The 20,116-nt window shown below is 48.5% G+C and overlaps 1 protein-coding gene across 1 annotated transcript; it reads left to right on the top strand.

Moving 5' to 3' along the window:
* Positions 1–1,116: 1,116 nt before the first annotated feature.
* LOC118207932 (importin subunit alpha-7-like) lies at positions 1,117–19,650 on the top strand. Its single transcript, XM_035382142.1, has 14 exons — positions 1,117–1,246; positions 9,606–9,739; positions 9,877–9,972; positions 10,530–10,629; positions 10,752–10,846; positions 11,191–11,322; positions 11,831–11,919; positions 12,701–12,800; positions 14,259–14,422; positions 15,562–15,640; positions 15,982–16,107; positions 16,503–16,630; positions 17,966–18,144; positions 18,728–19,650. The coding sequence occupies exons 1-14, from the start codon at positions 1,243–1,245 to the stop codon at positions 18,913–18,915; spliced, it is 1,614 nt and encodes a 537-aa protein (XP_035238033.1). The 5' UTR covers positions 1,117–1,242; the 3' UTR covers positions 18,916–19,650.
* The last annotated feature ends 466 nt before the right edge of the window (positions 19,651–20,116 follow it).

Here is a 20,116-nt window from a genome sequence, read left to right as displayed (position 1 = left end):
CAGCCCTGGGCAGACAGCTCACTGGGTCAGAATTAAACGCTGATTCATTTGTTTAGCCGACGCCGCTATATCCAGTTCAGCTTGTCTTACATTTTTGCATATCATCCCAAAGCAGTGTGCGATGGTATCTTGCAGTGGCAGCACAGTGCTTCGCTTTGCATTTGAACCCGCAGCTCCTCTGTGTGTTTCCCCAACTGCCGCAGCTGACGTGAAGAAGCTCGGTGTACAGTTAGCGACCATGGACATATACCGGTGTGCAGGTTTTATGTAGTATGCTGTGGCAGCTGTAGGTCTGAGATTGTGAGGTGGGATTATTATAGTGTGGAGCAGGGCTGCACTGCCCGATTCCTGGAGATCTACAAATGGACTGCATGGTAAATGGACTGCATTTATATAGTGCTTTTATCCAAAGCGCTTTACAATTGATGCCTCTCATTCGCCAGAGCAGTTAGGGGTTAGGTGTCTTGCTCAAGGACACTTCGACACGCCCAGGGCGGGGTTTGAACCAGCAACCCTCCGACTGCCAGACAATCGGTCTTACCTCCTGAGCTATGTCGCCCCATACAATCCTGTAGGTTTTTTCTACAACCCTAACAAAGCACTCCTCGTTCAGCATATAGAGATCTCCATGAGCTGCTAATTAGTAGAATCAAGTCTGCCAAATTAGGATTGAAATGAAAGCCTACAGGATGCTAGATCTCCAGGGACAGGGTTGGGCAACCCCGGTGTAGGGCATTCATTCAAGTAAAATGTATCGGAGGCAGGTTTTAATGCTGGACTTTAAAATAAGGAATGGGAATAGTTTGGTATGTGTCTGGAAGTTAGATAATGTTTTTTCTTTCTTTCTGGGGGGGGGGGGGGGGGGCATTACTCAATATAACATCAGTTTTGAAAGATGCTGCAACAAGGATAACTGAGCAGATTACACTGTGAAAATATACATATGCAGACTAAATGATAGTGGTTCATATAGCTTATTAGTTAAATTTGGAGGTGACACATGCATGAATCCACACATACATTAGTCATAGAAACTGTACTGCCATAAACTTCATCTTCGAATCGGGGGGGGGGGGAGGAGGCGGGGAGTCGCTGCGTAAATTTTGTCTTCCCCGGCCTTCCGTCGCTCGCGCCCCCGACATATTGTCTACGGACAGCAAATTCTGGAAGGGAGGGAGAGCTCACAGATTAAAATCTATTTATCGCAGGATAACTCGGCGTTAATTGTATAAGTCAGCCACCATGGGTGAGTAACAAATGTTTATTTTCACATTAAATCGGCAGATGAATGCTAAAGCTTTTGGCTACCGAGGGAAATAACGCATAATAACACGACTCGAGGATCCTGCTTGTCAAACCCTTAACGCCACTGCGCTAGCGTTAGCTAGCTGCTAGTGCTTCGTAGCTATTTGGTTGGCAGAACAGCGTTAGACTAGCTAGGCGAAAAGGGAGCATACTGTCGTTAGGTAACGTTAAAGTCGTCAATTGTAGCTAGCTACGTTAGTCGTTAAGCTAAATAAGATTGGTGGCTTGACAGTGACCAAACTAACGCTTGCTATATATGTCGTTGTTGAGTGTGTAAATATACCTCACTACATAAGGGCAATAGGGTTTGGCCATAGCGAAATTATTTTTCTCATGTTGAGTTGGCTAACGTTAGCCATCTAGCTAGCCAGCGAGGCTAGTCGGTTTGTAGCTAACATCGAGCTGGTGATATTTGAATTTTGTTCGAATGGAAGACACTTAGACAATAACTTGCGGACAACAATAGCCTTTAAAAAAATATAATACTGAGAGTAGACCAGACGGGGTCTTTAAAATACACATTTCAAATATAACTACTTGTATTAGCCAGCCAGCTACCGTTGAGGTATTCAGACTGCTAGCAATACGCAAATACTGTTATGAAGTCATTGCTAACGTTAGTTTAAGATAGAAAGATGACAGTGTTTCTGAAACCTCAGTAAGACTACAGAATGGCGTTGCTCTGGGATTCCTAGAAAATTGAACGAATGCATCTTACATGGGTTTTAATATTGGATTATTTGAAAACCTACGAATCATTTTCTCGCGGCTGTCAGGAACAAAAACAACTGCACCTCAACGCGCAGTACAGGGGATCATATGGGTTAGCCTGCAAGCTCCGCTTTACTAAGTACGCAAAAAACAACCCGATGCTTATATAAAACTAATTGATGCTTATATTTCGCCTTTATTTCATGGACACCGAGGTCGGATCGACTTTGTCTCTCGTGATCACAGTTATCATGAGCATTTGGTCTTCGCCGTGATCATGTTTTCTTACACTTGTCGCTTCATTATTATGACCATAACAGTAAGATACATTTTATTAACTGTTCGCACAGTTAGCTAGTGCTATTACTTATCTCAATTTAAAACTTGAATTCTGGTGCAATGGGCAAAAGTGGAGACTTGGTGAAATATACCTATCGATAGTAGGCCTATGTAAGATTATATCACACAGGCACTGTGTGGATGTATGGTGGCTTTTGTTTTGGCCTCATGTTTGAGCAGTTAAGTTACTGATTTCCAGAAATTTGGCTAGTCTTTAGTACTGTGGACGTTATTGTCGGGCGAAGAAATCGTGATAAATGCGTGCTGGTAATAATATAAATGCCACATACCCAAGATAGTCCTGCTAATTCCGGTCCTTTGTGCAAACTGCACCTCCTTAGTTAATTGATTGTGCTTTGCTCAATTTAAAAACAAAACGCATAGCTAATCCTTTCCATTATTTTGTAAAAAGGGGACTCGAATGAATTGGAATAACTTAACAGGAACGCATGACATGTACTAGACTAGTGTCCGTAGAACATAGCCACCTCAGATGACCTGTTTTTTTTAAAGGAAGAATAACCAGCACTGACGTACTTAATCGTGATAAGTCCTCGGCTTCATTTGATACTTCATATTTCCCTATTTAGCAGACCTCAGATCATTCAGATGCAGCGCCTTGCTCAAGGTTTCAGTGCAACGGCAGCTTCCCCGGTGGAAATTGATCCGGCGGCTTTTGATTTACAAGCAGTTCCCGAACCTTAATACTACACTGCTGTGCGAGGCACGGCGTTGAGAAACGCCGGGGTAGATTCCTTTCTTAGCATGGACTCTGGAGTGGGTCCAGGGTTAATTGTGGCTGTTGACCAGGTTAAAAAACTTGCATCATTAGTGTTGCTATCTATTGGGGTCAAGAGACAGAAATAGGATGTAGCCTAGCTACTGTTCTCTTACGTGAGCAGAAAAAACTATGCTAAGTGGTCTCTTTAACAGTGAATACCAACCTCAACAGGATTGCGTCAAGTGTCTGTGCAAGTGGGATAGAGGTTCGCAAACAGGTTTTAATCCAATCAGATTCCCTCTGAAATTGAAATTACCCCCCCAGCTCTTGAACCCTTGGATTTTTGCAAACTCCTGAAGTACGTGAGGTGTTAGTGGCGGTGAGATGCCAAGCAAGACGGAAGACGCTCTGGCTTTATTTCACATAACTTTTCATATCTGCGCAACGGAGCTTAGATTGCATATTTGCGTTCACCTGTTGCAGCCATTGCTTTAGATCAGGGCTGCCCAGCCCTGTTCCTGGAGATCTACCGGCCTGTAGGTTTTCACTCCAACCCTAACAAAGCACACCTCATTCAACAGCTAGATCAGGGCTGCCCAACCCTGTTCCTGGAGATCTACCGGCCTGTAGGTTTTCACTCTAGCCTTAATTTTGTACACTTGGTTCTCATGGAAATCTCTAGCTGGTAAATGAGGTGTGCTTTGTTAGGGATGGAGCGAAAACCTACAGGACCGTAGAACTCCAGGAACAGGATTGGGCAGCCGTGCTTTTGGTTGTTCAGTGATCACAGGAAGCAGTTGCGTAATTTGTTTATAGTTAATAAAAACGCAGTGAAATTAATGTGTCTGCACATCATCTGTAAACACTGTGTTGTTGTACAAGCTGCTTTGGAGTTACTTGGAGTGTATTTTTTTGCTTTAAACCGCAAACCCGTGAGTGTCCCTACAGGCTTACCAGCCACTGCTGTGCCAGAAGGTTGTATCCAATCTAATATCCAAAATATCCTTTATCACATGCAAAACCGGTCTGGGCCAATCAAAGACAGGCACTGGAGCTGAAGTGATGCTGTAATTTAGCCCTACAGGAAGGGCATTTCTGCTCTTTTGCCCAAAGTCTTGGGTGGGACGGGTCCAACCTGTGTCCTGTGTCTGCCAAGCCTGTGTCTGTAGGGCCTGTGTCCTGTGTCTGTAGGGCCTGTGTCTGCAAGGTCTGTGTCTGTAGGGCCTGTGTTCTGTGTCTGTCGAGCCTGTGTCCTGTGTCTGTAGGGCCTGTGTCCTGTGTCTGTCGAGCCTGTGTCCTGTGTCTGTAGGGCCTGTGTTCTGTGTCTGCGGGGCCTGTGTCCTGTGTCTGTAGGGCCTGTGTCCTGGCGTGGGCTGAATGCTTTGTATTTTTCCGCGGCGCAGTTCTGCCTGGTTTCAGCCCGTTTTCCTGGCTGTGCCGCACAGGCGCTCGGCTGGTGGAGCCAGGCCCTGCGGTGCCGCGGTGTTTTGGGTCTGGTGTGGCCTGGCACCGTGCACTGGTTCATCCACTGCAGCGCCATAGCCAAGAGCTTAACTCAGCATTCTCTCTGTCTCTTTCTCTTTCTCTCTCTTTCTCTTTCTCCTCTCTCTGTCTGTCTCTCCTCCCCCTGTCTGTTTGTCTGACTCTCTATCTCTCTATTGCTATCTCTGTCTCTCTCTCTCTCTCTCTCTCTCTCTCTTTATCTCTATCTCTCTCCATCTCTCTCTCTCTTTCTATTTCTGTCTCTATCTCTCTCTTTATCTCTATCTCTCTCTCCCCCTCCCCCCCTCTCTCTCTCTCTCTCTCTCTCTCTCTCTCTCTCTCTCTTTCTACCCACCCATCAGTCAGCTCTAGACTTTCGTTCTGTATCAGGCGATGACCAAAAAAAAGGTTTTCTTTTTTCAGTGGCCGTAGTTATGAGCATCCTTTCTGCAGTGCCGCGCTGTCGTGCTGTGCTAGACTGCAGCCCGGCATGTGGGTTGACGTTGTTGCGGAGCGGTCCGTCCTGCTGTCGACTGTGTGTGGGGCTGTGGGGGGGGGGGGGGGGGGATGCTGAAATTCACAGTTTAAAGCACAGTAAAGTTTAGACCCTGTTGCTTTGTGGTGATTATTAAAAAATCAGCCTGCGCACTCATGACCCACGGCGAGTCTGGTGTAGATGAGCTTCATGAGGTTCCTAATTTGGGACCTCTGGGAATGGGCCGCTAGCTGGTTGGTTTGGTTTCTATTCCTCACCAATAAGAAGGCAGCGGAAGACAGGTTCTCATTACATTACAGGCATCTAATGCAGAGCGACTTGCACAACATTTACATTGCGTCCATTTATACATTTATAATGTATAAATCCAGTGGTATAGATTTATATACTGAAGCAATGTGGGTTGGGTACAACGGCAGTATCGTACCTGGGAATCAAACCTATGACCTTCGGGTTACAAGACCAGCTCCTCGCCCAATATGCTACACTGCCGCCGTGGTTCTCTGTAGAAGGCGCACCGTCCCTGGGACCGAGCGACAGAAGGACTCCCGCCGCTGCCGTTTGGCCTGAGCAAACAGGCGAGGTGCGGCGGTGAGGGCGTGACCTGGTGTAACCAGGCGGCAGCACCTGTGCGGATGTGTGCAGCCTCCTGGGGCCACGCCCGATTTCATTCACAGAGAGACCTCTGTTCTCCCCCAGGAAGGTAAGCCGCGCGCCTCCGTGGCGGGGCGGGGCGGGGGGTGGGGGTGGGGGTTGGGGGGGATAAGGAAGGCACTTCCTGTTTTTGGTCCCTCGGTGCGCGGAGGCCCCTGCCGGAGATGCCGGTCTAAAATAGTCGCCGCGGTGACGTGCCCCGGGGCCGGGCAGGATGCCGATCGCGTGGCGCGTTTTTAACGGCGGGCTAAAACGGGACCGCTTCCCGCTGTGGGTAAGCAGCGCCAGACTGGGGCTGCTGGCCCCGCCCCCGGCTCCGCCCCCCTGTCTGCAGCCCCGCCCCCTTGTGCTCTGATCCCCGTTCTCTCAGTGAAGAACCCGGGGAATGTTCTTACGGCGAAGACGACGCTCACTCCTTAGACTGACGCTGTAGTTTTAATGTCGTCCGTTGTAGTTTTAAAGGCATTTTAATGTGCTTCTTCATCCTGCCAGTACATTCAACAGAAGTTTAAGATGGCCTCGTCGGCTTACGGTTGTGTCTTTTTCCCTATATTATTAACATTAGTCTTATCGACCGTGGGCATGATTTGTACAGCCAGTGTTATTTTTACGGTGTTGTTCCCTGTCCCGGTTCACAGTAAGTAGGAAATATCAGCTGAGAGGGGACGGCTCGTGAGCCCGAACCTGCAGAAGCGTTTGACGCGATGATGCCAAGCGGCTCCAGAACTGAGCGTGCTCACCGTAGGCCTTATTCAAAATGAAACGACTGACGGAGATCAGACGGATTAAATTAAGCGCCCGCCCACCGGCGCTCGGCAGGAAGGAGAGAGGAGAGGGGAGTTATTTTATTTCACGGGAATTATAAAATGTAATATCAGAGGAAGAAGGGATGAAAGGCCGAGTGTGTGTCTCCGCCAGGGGACGAACGCAGCTGGAAGTTCCAGCGTTGCGAGGGCCGGGGCGTGGCTTCTGCCGGAGTCCTCCTGTTAAGATCGGCCAGCCGCCGCCTGCTCGAGGCGTCTGGGCTCAGATTTAAAACAGGAAGTACCCGTTGTCGTTTTCTGCTGCCTTCGAGAAATGAATTGCTGTCCCGGTTACTTAAAGCATACATTTCCAGCCCACAGGGGATTGTGGGTAATGACTAAAGACAAGCCAGGGTCATGAACCGGAGATTCCATGCTTTCTGTCAGGTTGTGCGCTGCAGGTGCTGATGAAGTTTTGGTTCGTGATTCGTCCCGAAAATCAGCGTGTTCAGAATAAATGTGTTGAACCCTTGTGTTGTCTTCATATTATGTATACACCCTGTGTCCACAGGGTCAGAAGTGACCCACCCTTACCGGACCCTCTGTGATAAAGCTTCTTCATTAAATTTTATACGCTAAATCGATGTTTTTCACGTAGAAACAACCCATCACTCATCAATAAATCTGTGAATAACTGTTTTCCTACTTCACAGTCCAGAGAGACTGTGTTTCCTCACTCTACACAATTTGTTTTAATATAAAACACACAGCATATGTGTTATAATAGATGTCTGGTGCTTAACTTTGATTTTGACTTACTGCAGGGTTAAAAAAAAAAAAGCCTTGATGTACCACTTATGTTCAACTTTTTTTCCTAATGGTAGGGTCACTCCAAGAAAACTCATCATATTTCATGCTGGAAAACGTTTAATTTAGGGGGTTTTCACTGCTTTTGAACTCAGAAAAGGGTCATTTAAGGACAACACGATGGTTTAACAAACAAAAAAAGACCCTTATTTCAGTAATTTGCACAAATGGGAATTTACACCTTCATAAAACTGCCCATTAGCACATGACATAGCTACTTGAAAACAAAAACGATTTAAAACCACAAGCAAATTACTGATCTTGCAGTCAAGCATTTTAAGACCTGATTTTTTTTTGTTTTCACTCCAACCCTAACAAAGAACGTCTCATTCAACAGCTAGAGCAGGGCTGCCCAACCCTGTTCCTGCAGATCTACCATCCAGTACAGTGGTAACCAGCCCTGTTCCTGGAGATCTACGGTCCTCTAGGTTTTCATTGCAGTTTAACACAGCACGCCTAAGTCTGCTAATTAGCAACTCAATGAGAATGAGGTGTGCTTTGTTAGGGAGTGAAAACCTTCAGGATGGTAGATCTCCAGGAACAGGGTTGGGCAGCCCTTCTCTAGCTACTGAATGAGGTGTGCTTTGTTAGGGTTGGAGTGAAAACCTACAGGACGGTAGATCTCCAGGAACAGGGTTGGGCAGCCCTGCTCTAGCTGCTGAATGAGGTGTGCTTTGTTAGGGTTGGAGTGATAACCGACAGGATGGTAGATCTCCACGAACAGGGTTGGGCAGCCTCGATGTAGACTTAAAGGTGCTGGACAGTGAGACTGAGGGATGAGGGATGTGGCTGGGCAGCATCCCCCCACCAAGGTGTCCCTGAGGCCTGATCTCTTGGTACTCGAGCCTCAGGCCTGCGCTTAGGCCCAGGAAAGGTGGCCGGAGTAGAAGGCTCTGTCTGGCACTGGAGGAAACGGTCGGGAAAGCGGATGTAATCATTGTTAGGCTTTCAGTAAGTGGGCCATTCTTCTTTCTGAGCGCTGACAAAGTCCCTATTGTCCGGCTGTCGGGAAAACAGGGAGATGTTATTTGTCTGCGAGAGAAGAGGCGACAACCTTGTGTTTCTCTCCGCTGGCTTAAACGGCTCAGAATGTGTTTTTCTCTTTTATTCTCTATTCTGTTTGATTGCTTTGCTGTGGTTTTGGGGTTGTTTGTGTCCTGTTTTTTTTTTTTTTTTTTTTTTTTGCAGAAAAGGCTTCAGGTGGTTTTTGTCTGTTTTTGCCTGTCTGCCTCGAGGATGCTCGTCGGTAGCGGTGGTAGAAATGCTCGCAGGACACCAGCCCGATCGTTTCTGGGGCTCATTTTCTGCACTGCTGTGAAGCTGAAGCGCTTGTTTTCGGTGTGGTGATGTGCGCTGCGGTTTGGTATTAAATCCTAGTGCCTCCCTCTTGCAGGTCACCCCACAGTACTGCTGGGTAATTAGCATTAGCATCGCCCAGTCCTGCTGGGTAATTAGCATTAGCATCGCCCAGTCCTGCTGGGTAATTAGCATTAGCATCTCCCAGTATTGCTGGGTATTTAGCATTAGCATCGCCCAGTATTGCTGGGTAATTAGCATTAGCATCGCCCAGTCCTGCTGGGTAATTAGCCTCAGCATCACATTTTAGGCTGGGCTAATGGGCACTGATTAAATGGCTAACGGGTGCTGAGAAAAGGGCTAACACTAACAAGCGCTGAGTAAGGCGCTAACACTAACAAGCGCTGAGTAAGGTGCTAACGGTAACAGGCGCTAACGGTAACAGGCGCTGAGTAAGGCGCTAACGGTAACAGGCGCTGAGTAAGGCGCTAACGGTAACAGGCGCTGAGTAAGGCGCTAACGGTAACAGGCGCTGAGTAAGGCGCTAACGATAACAGGCCCTGAGTAAGGCGCTAACACTAACAAGCGCTGAGTAAGGCGCTAACGGTAACAGGCCCTGAGTAAGGCGCTAACACTAACAAGCGCTGAGTAAGGTGCTAATGTGTGCCGAGTGCAGGGCTTACGCTAACGGGTGTCGAGTAAAGGGCTAACGCTAAAAGGCACTGAGCACAGGGCTAACGCTAACAAGCGCTGAGTACAGGGCTAAGCCTAACAGGCGCAGAGTACAAGGCTAACGCTAATGGGCGATGAGTACAGGGCTAACGCCAACAGGCGCAGAGTACAAGGCTAACGCTAATGGGTGATGAGTACAGGGCTAACGCTAACTGGCGCAGAGTACAAGGCTAACGCTAATGGGCGATGAGTACAGGGCTAACGCTAACAGGCGCAGAATACAGGGCTAAGGCTAACGGGCTCTGTGCTCTCTGTGCAGAAACAGCGGCGAGTCCTGCGAGGGAGAACCACAGGATGAACCGGTACAAGAACAAAGCGCTCAACCTGGAGGAGATGCGCAGGAGGCGCGAGGAGGAGGGCATACAGCTGAGGAAACAGAAACGAGAGCAGCAGGTGAGCCTCTGTCACCACCCCATCCCTTACCTACCCCGCCCTGCTCCACCCAACACCAACACAGAAGTTAGAGCTATGGGAATGGATCTGGGGGGGAAGTAACGTGCTCTGATTGGCCCCCTGTTTGTGATTGGCAGCTCTTCAAGAGGAGAAACGTGGAGATGCTGAGTGAGGAGGCGGGCCTGTTGGAAAGTCCCCTCATGGACTCCTTCGTCAGCTCTACCACCAGCGGGGTGAGCGCAGCACGTTGTTTTGAAGGGTCAGATACTGTGTTAAGACCCGGGTGTGTTGTTTTGAAGGGTCAGATAGTGTTAAGACCCAGGTGTGTTGTTTTGAAGGGTCAGATACAGTGTTAAGACCCTGGTGTGTTGTTTTGAAGGGTCAGATACAGTGTTAAGACCCAGGTGTGTTGTTTTGAAGGGTCAGATACAGTGTTAAGACCCAGGTGTGTTGTTTTGAAGGGTCAGATAGTGTTAAGACCCAGGTGTGTTGTTTTGAAGGGTCAGATACAGTGTTAAGACCCTGGTGTGTTGTTTTGAAGGGTCAGATACAGTGTTAAGACCCAGTTGTGTTGTTTTGAAGGGTCAGATACAGTGTTAAGACCCAGGTGTGTTGTTTTGAAGGGTCAGATACAGTATTAAGACCCAGGTGTGTTGTTTTGAAGGGTCAAATACAGTATTAAGACCCAGGTGTGTTGTTTTGAAGGGTCAGATACAGTATTAAGACCCAGGTGTGTTGTTTTGAAGGGTCAGATATAGTGTTAAGACTCAGGTGTGTTGTGTGCTTTCAGGAGGGAGTCATCACACGGAACATGGTGGAGATGCTCTTTTCAGAAGATCCTGAGCTTCAGCTGGCCACAACACAGAAGTTCCGGAAATTACTGTCAAAAGGTTTTAAAAAAAAGCTTATCTTCATTTGCTTTCTTCGTTTCCCTCTTCCTTCCTCTCTGAAACGAGTGTTAAATCTTTCCTATCTTTCCTCCTTCCTCTTGTTTGTTGGTTGCTCGGTGCAGAGCCCAACCCACCCATCGATGAGGTCATCAACACACCTGGAGTTGTGGAGAGGTTTGTGGAGTTCCTGAAGAAGAGCATCAACTGCACATTACAGGTGTGTGTGTGTGTGTGTGTGTGTGTGTGTGTGTGTGTGCGTGCGCGTGCATGCGTGTGTGTGCGGATGTGTGTGCGTGTGTGTGTGCTGCATGCGTGCGAGCGAGCAAGTGAAGGTGGGTGTGAGAGTGTGTGCCTATGTGTGGGTGCATGTTTCAGTGTGTGTGTGTGTGTGCGTGCATGTGTGCGTGTGCACCTGCATGTATGTGCACATAGGCAAATGTGCATGAGACCCAAACCCATGTACAGCTGGCATGATGCAGAACGGAAGTTCTGGTGATGATGGTGTGGTGATGGTGTGCGTTTGAGATGCCTCACTCTGCGGCCGCTCTGGTCCGTTTCCAGTTCGAGGCGGCCTGGGCCCTGACCAACATCGCGTCCGGGACGTCCCAGCAGACCAAGATAGTGATCGAGGCAGGCGCCGTGCCCATCTTCATCGAGCTCCTCAACTCGGATTTCGAGGACGTGCAGGAGCAGGTAGGCGTCCCGCTGGAATTCTGTCCCGCTGGAATTCTGTCCCGCTGGAATTCCGTCCCGCTGGAATTCTGCCCCTCTGGAATTCTGTCCCGCTGGAATTCCGTCCTGCTGGAATTCTGTCCCGCTGGAATTCTGCTCCTCACGGCGTCTTTGGGTCTGAACGGAGCTTCACTTCAAACCCACTGCGTTGCTCTCACTGTCTTTTACACTGTGACGATATATCAGTCCTGCCCGTCTACTGAGGGTGTCTGGGTATTACTGTGCTGTCTGTATGCCGGTCAGTGTCTGTCTGTCTGCCTGTCTGTCTGCCTGTTTACGTGCGTGCGTGTATCTGTCCATCAGCCTATCCGTCTATCTGTTTGTCTGTGTCTCCTATCTCTGTCGATCTGCCTGTCTGTGTCTCCTATCTCTGTCTGTCGATCTGCCTGTCTTGATCGTTGTGTGCTGGTTCTGGGACTATTTTTCTGGGCGGATGTGTGAAGCGTGCCTCCCATGTGTTGTGCACCAGGCGGTCTGGGCCCTGGGGAACATCGCCGGAGACAGCGCCATGTGCCGGGACTACGTGCTCAACTGCAACATCCTCCCACCGCTGTTAATGTGAGTCCCGCCGCACCGCCGTGCAGGGAAGCGCAGGGAACTCTGCGAGCACAGAGCTATTCCCACAGGCCTGTCATCACTGCAGCCGGCACAGCATTCTGCCTGTGCTTTTAACCCTTTGAAGAGTGGATTTTTTTTTTTTAATGTTTTTTTTTTTTTTTTTTTTGGAATGATTCTTTTTCTTTTCCAGAATTCTCAGTCAGTGTTCTAGAACTCCACTGCTTTCAGTCACCAGCAGTGATTGTGACATCAGCACTAGATTGCCATTGTCATGGAGATCTTTGTGGATTGTGGTGGTTTTGGTTGTACTTTTTGGTCGCTAGCTGTGATATTGTTTCGTCAGGTGATTTTCTCTTGATTTTGTTTCGTTATTGTGTTTGTGTAAACCTTTTCCGAGTTCAGCCTGTGTATGTTGTTTTCTATGGGGTTACTCTGTCCTTCCTCTCTCTCCTGGATCACCAAGCAGGAAGTGGGAAAAGGTGTGCTGTATTTTTCACGGTTTCCCAAAGGCACAAAAGCTTCTCGTTAGATATTTTAGTTCTAGCCTGTTAGTAGCCTGTTCCCTGTCTTTCACACTCAGTTCTGTTGTCACTTGGGATTTTAGTACTTTTTTGTGCTGAGGAGATTGGACAGAAACGTGAGCTGCTAATGAGTAGAGTAGCCAGGTTTGCCGAATTAGGGTTGAAATAAAAACCTGCAGGATGGTAGATCTCCAGGAACAGGGTTGGTCACCACTGGCGTATAACGACCATTTTTGTCTAACCCCGCCTCTCTTCTCCAGGCTATTGACCAAATCCACCAGACTGACGATGACCAGGAACGCCGTCTGGGCCCTGTCGAACCTGTGCAGGGGGAAGAGCCCGGCTCCGGAATTTGAGAAGGTGCGCTCCCCCCCCCCCCAATCACACCTGAGCGCATTTACAGCTACACCTGTGCACACGCTCACGGGCAGGGGAACACACCTCTGGACAGGTGCAAATGAGGCCGACGTTGTCTAATAAAAGGCTCAGGCAGAACTAGGTCCAGTTTAGATGTGGTTTTTACTCTGAAATCATTTTATCTTTAAAAAAAGCCTCATTTTCCATCAGAATGTTGTTATTGGTATAATTTCTCCATTAAGATGAATGCACAACACAATCCTCCTCCACATGATGCCTATTGCTATGTAAATCACTTGTTTTAGCTCTTAATGTTTGTGTACGTGGGTGTTTTAAAAAAAACAAAATATGAGGCCTGGGGTGCCTCTCAGTTTTGGGCTGATTTGCATTGACAAGAGCAGCTGGCATATTGTGGGTTCCCACACTCTAGTGTCATTAGAATTTGGCTGTTTCAGGGGTACGCACTTGACGTTTTTTTGGAAACGTCGTGTCTGTGCCCTGAACTGGCTTTGAGCAGAACGCAGATGAACAACGGTTTGGAATCACAGCCCCCGATTGAAGCCTTAATGTTCGTGTGCATCCCGTGAGGATTTGGGGGGATTCGTGGGGTTTCAGGGGGGTTAGTGGGGGGCAGGAAACAGGATCCGGGGCAGGATGATTAGCCTAAATTTCTCGGGGCCATGGAGAGACGCGCCCGGGGCTGGCAGGGTGTTTAAATAGAGCCGTGCACGTCACACGCGGCCCTCACTGATGCGTGCGCCAGAGTGCGCGCGGATCAAATTCTGCGCCCCTGGCGTGGTTTCAGTCCTGGGGAACTGCGGCTCTCAGCTCTCCCCAGGGTGGGGGCCATCTGAATTTGCCCCCCCCTCCCTTCTGGAAAAGCCGTGCGTGTGCGTAGGGGGATGACAGTTCACTTTCAGAATTCAGTATGATAACTGCCATATGTGAGTGTCGATTTCAATGATCCACATGCACGCAAGAGCATTAATGAGAAAGGCACACGGCAGTGTGGATTTAATTATGGAAACTAAAAGCACATTAGTTGTGAAAATACTGATGTGCGCATGTATTTGTGTGTGTTGCTGATATAGGGTATGGATGCATGTGGTAGACTTAGTCATGATGGACAGATTGATAGATCTAGAAATTGATTGATGGACTGAGGGACAGACAGATTGATGGATCTTGAAATTGATCAAGTGAGTGAGTGACAGACGGACTGATTGTTGTGTGTGTGTGTTCCCCAGGTGTCCCCCTGCCTCCAGGTTCTGTCGCGCTTGTTGTTATTGATTGATTGATTGATTGATTGAGTGACAGACAGACTGAACTCTGTATGTGTGTGTTCCCCAGGTGTCCCCCTGTCTCCAGGTTCTGTCGCGCTTGTCGTTATTGATTGATTAATTGATTGTTTGACTGAGTGACAGACAGACTGAACTCTGTGTGTGTGTGTGTGTTCCCCAGGTCTCCCCCTGTCTCCAGGTTCTGTCCCGCTTGCTGTTCAGCAGCGATGCGGACCTGCTGGCGGACGCGTGCTGGGCCCTGTCCTACCTCTCCGACGGGCCCAACGAGAAGATCCAGGCCGTCATCGACTCGGGGGTGTGCCGGAGGCTGGTGGAGCTGCTCATGTGAGTCAGCGTGTGTGCACAGCGTTGTGTGTCTTATTCTGTTACTGTATACTGCACAGCGTTAGCGTGGTTTGCTGTGTATCTTATTCTGTTACTGTATACTGCACAGCGTTAGCGTGGTTTACTGTGTGTCTTATTCTGTTACTGTATACTGCACAGCGTTAGCGTGGTTTACTGTGTGTCTTATTCTGTTACTGTATACTGCACAGCGTTAGCGTGGTTTGCTGTGTGTCTTATTCTGTTACTGTATACTGCACAGCGTTAGCGTGGTTTACTGTGTGTCTTACTCTGTTACTGTGTACTGCACAGCGTTAGCGTGGTTTACTGTGTGTCTTATTCTGTTACTGTATACTGCACAGCGTTAGCGTGGTTTACTGTGTGTCTTACTCTGTTACTGTGTACTGCACAGCGTTAGCGTGGTTTACTGTGTGTCTTATTCTGTTACTGTATACTGCACAGCGTTAGCGTGGTTTACTGTGTGTCTTATTCTGTTACTGTATACTGCACAGCGTTAGCGTGGTTTACTGTGTGTCTTATTCTGTTACTGTATACTGCACAGCGTTAGCGTGGTTTACTGTGTGTCTTATTCTGTTACTGTATACTGCACAGCGTTAGCGTGGTTTACTGTGTGTCTTATTCTGTTACTGCATACAGCTGAGATAACATGCGGGAATGTGCTTATGAACAGGTCTGTGAATGTGTGGGCGTGTATTACTGAATATGAGGGAAATGTGTCAGTGAATGTTAGGAGACTGTGTCTGTGTGAATGTGAAAGAATGTGTGAATGTATGGCAAGGTATTGAATGTGAGGGAAATGTGTCAGTGAATGTGAGGAGAATCTGTCTGTGAATGTGAAATGACACGTCTGTGAATGTGCGGCAATGTATCAGTGAATTTGTGGAGAATGTCAATGTGAAAGAATATGTCCGTGAATGTGAGGGAAATGTCGGAAAATGTGTCTGTCGATGCGAAAGAATGTGTCTGTGAATGTATGGCACTGAATTGAATGTGAGGGAAATGTGTCAGTCAATGTGAGAGAACTTGCCAGACGGGAGACTGTTTACAACAGTGCCGTTCTCTGGTGGGTTGGATCATTTTTGGATAAACAGTCTGTCTGTCTGTCCGTCTGTCTGTCTCAGGCACACAGACTACAAGGTGGCGTCGCCCGCCCTGAGAGCGGTGGGGAACATCGTCACAGGAGACGACATCCAGACACAGGTGGGAAAACGTTTGAGGGGTTTAGGGACTGCGTGTGTGAGTGTGTGTGTGTGTGTGTGAGTATGTTGGATGCAATTCTGGTGCAGTATGTCATCATTAAATTTGTTTTCTCTCCGCGTGTGTGTGTGTGCATGTGCATGTGCGTGTGTGTGTGTGTGTGTGTGTGTGTGTGTGTGTGTGTGAGTATGTTGGATGCAATTCTGGTGCAGTATGTCATCATTAAATTTTTCTCTCCGTGTGTGTGTGTGTGTGTGTGTGTGTGTGTGCATGTGTCTGTGTATAATGTGTGTGTGTGTGTGTGTGTGTGTGTGTGTGTATACGTGTGTGTGTTTGTGTATCAGGTGGTGCTGAACTGCTCTGCCCTCCCCTGCTTGCTGCACCTCCTGAGCTCCCCTAAGGAGTCCATCCGTAAGGAGGCCTGCTGGACAATCTCCAACATCACCGCCGGCAACCGAGCACAGATCCAGGTGGGGCTCCAATGAGTGACAGGAGAGCTGATCGCCACGGCAACAAGCCTTCCCACTGCCTCTGTGACAGACTGTCACACGCTTTTCTCTCTCCCTCCCTCCCTTCCTCCCCCCTTTCCCTCCCTCCCTCCGTCCCTCCCCCTTTCCCTCTCTCCCCTTTCCTTCTATCTCTGTTCTCTCCCTCCCTTCACCGCTCGCACGTTCTCTGCGTCTCTCTCCTGCGTAACTTTCTGCCAAAGCAAATTGTTTATTAAAATAAACGAGACGGCAGTAATAAGCAGTAACAGTGGAGGAATGGTAACGTGAATCGTTTAACCGATACCTGAAACCGAATAATGTGGTGAACGCAGTAATAAAATGAATCCGTTGACACGCTAACTCTCTCTCTCCCCCAGACGGTGATTGACGCAAACATATTCCCCGTGCTGATTGACATCCTGCAGAAGGCGGAGTTTCGCACGAGAAAAGAGGCGGCGTGGGCCATCACCAACGCCACCTCCGGCGGCACCCCCGAGCAGATCAGGTGAGCTGGGGATTCTGGGATAGGTCCTCCCGAGGAGCGGCGGGCCTCCCCCCTCAGGACGCACCGGTCCGGGCCTTGCACGTCTCCCTGCTTCAGTGAAGGAGGGGGCTGATTGGCTGCTCGCTGATCAATCACTCGCTCCGATTCCTCTGTACTGTGGAGGGGGGGGGGGTATGGGTTGGAGAAGGGCGGGGCATGAGTCACCGGAGCGACGTTCCAAAGTCCTCTCTACTGGACCCAGGAATCTCAGGCATGAGCTAAACTTGGATGGTGCTCGCTGTGAACTCTTCTTATGAAGTGTTCAGTCAGATTGAATTACAGCGCGGAGCAGGCAGGGTGTGTTTTTATTTATTTATTCGGGCAGCGTGAGTGTTTTCAGACGTGCAGCTGAGTGTCAGCTGATGTTGGAATTCAAGTCCCGTGGAAAATAAAAAATAAAAAATCTCATAAAGACTTCTGGGCTTCCTTCAGCAGTCACGATCAAAATGTCACTATTTTTTATCTTGACAGTTTAATAATTCTTAAACGAGCGTGAGGGAGAAGTGCAAAGTTGTAAAAGTCCCCCACCTTAATAATGACATCACTCATCTCTCACTCCTGATTTGATTTGATGCTTTTTAATGACAACACTCTTCTCTCAGCCCCCCCCCCCCCCCCCCCTCCTTCAGAAGTACGGCTTCATAAGTGTCGATAAGCTGCAGGGGGACTCCTGCGTTTCTGCCTGTCCGATCTGGATGTAGCTACAGTATATACGCCACTGTGTGAATGTTCTTATCTGAATCCGAAAGGTTTTTGCCAGTTACGGCAGCTCGGTCCACTGATTGTGGGATAATACCGTAGTCAGAACCACCACAGTGCTTGGAAAAGGAAGGGTGGACTTGGTTCACATATCCACCAGCATTATGTTTTAGGTCAGTGGTTGAGTTGGTTTTAATGGAAGTTGGGCAGACCGTGTCTGCGTGGCCAGGCTCATAGTACCGTAAGGGTATGAGCCTTAACCATGGGGCTAGCTGCACTGGAGCTAGCTGCACTGGGGCTCAGGAGCCCAGTATGAGCCTGCTGCTGTTCCACGCCTGTGGCCGTTACCTGTGGCTGTTACCTGTGGGTCTTTCTCACCTGTGGCTGTTCCTTGAATTTTGCTGTTCCTCACCGTGGCTGTTTCTCACCAGTGGCTGTTCCTCACCTCTATCTGTTACCTGTGGCTGGTCCTCACCTGTGGTTCTTACTCACCTGTGTCTGTTACCTGTGGCTGGTCCTTATCTGTGGTTCTTACTCACCTGTGACTGTTACTGAGCTATGGTTTGTATTCACCTGTGTTGCTCACTCCCTCCACAGGTACCTGGTGAACCTGGGCTGCATCAAGCCTCTGTGTGACCTGCTGACCGTCATGGACTCCAAGATCGTGCAGGTGGCCCTGAACGGGCTGGAGAACATTCTGCGGCTCGGGGAGCAGGAGGCCAAGCAGAGCGGCAGCGGCATCAACCCCTACTGCGGCCTGATCGAGGAGGCCTACGGTGCGCGCACACCCGCCATGACACACTTACTGTTCACCTTAACCGCGCGATTTAATATTCACCCTAACCATACAATTACTGTTCACCTTACCCACACACTTACTGTTCACCTTAACCGCGCGATTACTATTCACCCTATCCATGCTATTGCTATTCACCTTAACCATGCAATTACTATTCACCATAACCATGCAGTTACTATGCACCGTAACCATGCAGTTGCTATTCACCTTAACCATGCAATCACTATTCACCTTAACCATGCAATTACTATGCACCGTAACCATGCAGTTGCTATTCACCTTAACCATGCAATCACTATTCACCTTAACCGTGCAATTACTATTCACCTTAACCACACAATTACTCATCACCTTAACCATGCAATTACTATTCACCTTAACCATGCAATTACTATTCACCTCACCCAAACAATTACTAAGAACCTTAACCCCACAATTACTAAGAACCTTAAGCATGCAATTACTATGCATTGTAAGCACTCATACTGTTCTCCTTAAGCACACACACACTCTTCACCTTCCACACTGTTTCTTAACCTACGTCGTCTCTCTCCCCGCAGGCCTGGACAAGATCGAGTTCCTGCAGAGCCACGAGAACCAGGAGATCTACCAGAAGGCCTTCGACCTGATCGAGCATTACTTCGGCGTGGAGGAGGAGGACGCCAGCCTGGCCCCGCAGGTGGACGAGAACCAGCAGCAGTACCTCTTTCCCCAGCAGGAGGCGCCCATGGAGGGCTTCCAGTTATAACAGGCCCCGCCCACTTTTCCCTCAGACACGCCCCCTCTCCCTTCCCCCCGCAACAACACAAAGGAATCTACAGTACAGTACATTACCACAGCATTACCCGGCTGGGCCTAGAAGGGGGAGGGGGGGGGCAGGGGTGGTCCCGATCAGGTTCAGATCCAGTCCAGAGCCCCAAAGCCAGTGCCCAGGGGCGAAAGAGCCGCTAGTGACCCCACAGGGGGAAAATGAGGGACTAAGCCCTTTTTGAGTAAGGTTTTTTTTTTGTTGTTTTTTGTTTTTGTTTTGGTTTTTCTGGCAGATTTAACCAGACCCCCCCCTCCATGGTTCACGCTCGGGATGTGGGGGCCACAGAAGGCAGGGATGGCATGTTTGCGAGTTTTCGCGGGGTGGAAATGCTGCCTGCGTTGCTTGACGTTGCAGGAAACCACGTCTTTTCTTTGCAGCCCTGCTAAAGCATAGGTCCTGTCCAACAGAACAGTCTAGAGCTCAAATTTACAGACAGCCCCGCAGCCAAAATCTCACATTCAGACCTTCTACTGTTCCGTTGTGATGATAGCAGTTGCCATTTTAGGTGAGTTTTGGCACTGGATATAAAAGGCTATTTTGCTACTGAAACTGGGGGGGTGGGGTTAAGAAAATGTTTTTCCTTTAGCTTTTTAAAATTATTATTTAACGATTTCAGAAGACTTAACCTTTGGTTTGTTTGAAGTTCTTTTTCTTACTGCAGACAGTTTTGGGGTGGGGTGGGGGGGTGGGCGGGGGGGGTTGGGGTGGGGTGGGATATGAGGAAAGGCAGGGGTAGAGGTGGGGGTGAGGGAGTAGAGCGAAAAGATAAGTGCAGATAAAACCTTAAGTATATAGACTAAATAGCTTATCAGAGCTGGTATAAGTAGTGATATGTTCGTTGTGTGCCGTGTTATGAATTAAAATATTTTTAAAAGTTAATAAAAATGCAAGATTAAAAAGTGTGCAACTGAGGGACAGGGCCCGCCAATCTTTCAGCAACAAACAATGTACATTTGATATCATTATTTTTTATATATATCTATATATATATATATACATCTTTAAATACATTATATGAGCATATTGAGTCTTAAGTTGGCATTTGTTTTTGTTTTTTGTTGTTTTTTTTTAGCGAATTGGACCCCGGTGTAAATACTCTGAATGGGTAGTTTTTCTCCCTCAGCTTGCACACTTTCGA

Source organism: Anguilla anguilla, chromosome 1 (assembly GCF_013347855.1).
Source record: "Anguilla anguilla isolate fAngAng1 chromosome 1, fAngAng1.pri, whole genome shotgun sequence".
NCBI lineage: Eukaryota > Metazoa > Chordata > Actinopteri > Anguilliformes > Anguillidae > Anguilla > Anguilla anguilla.
The sequence above is the reverse complement of the archived record's forward strand: the minus strand, read 5'-3'. Positions and strand labels throughout refer to the sequence as shown.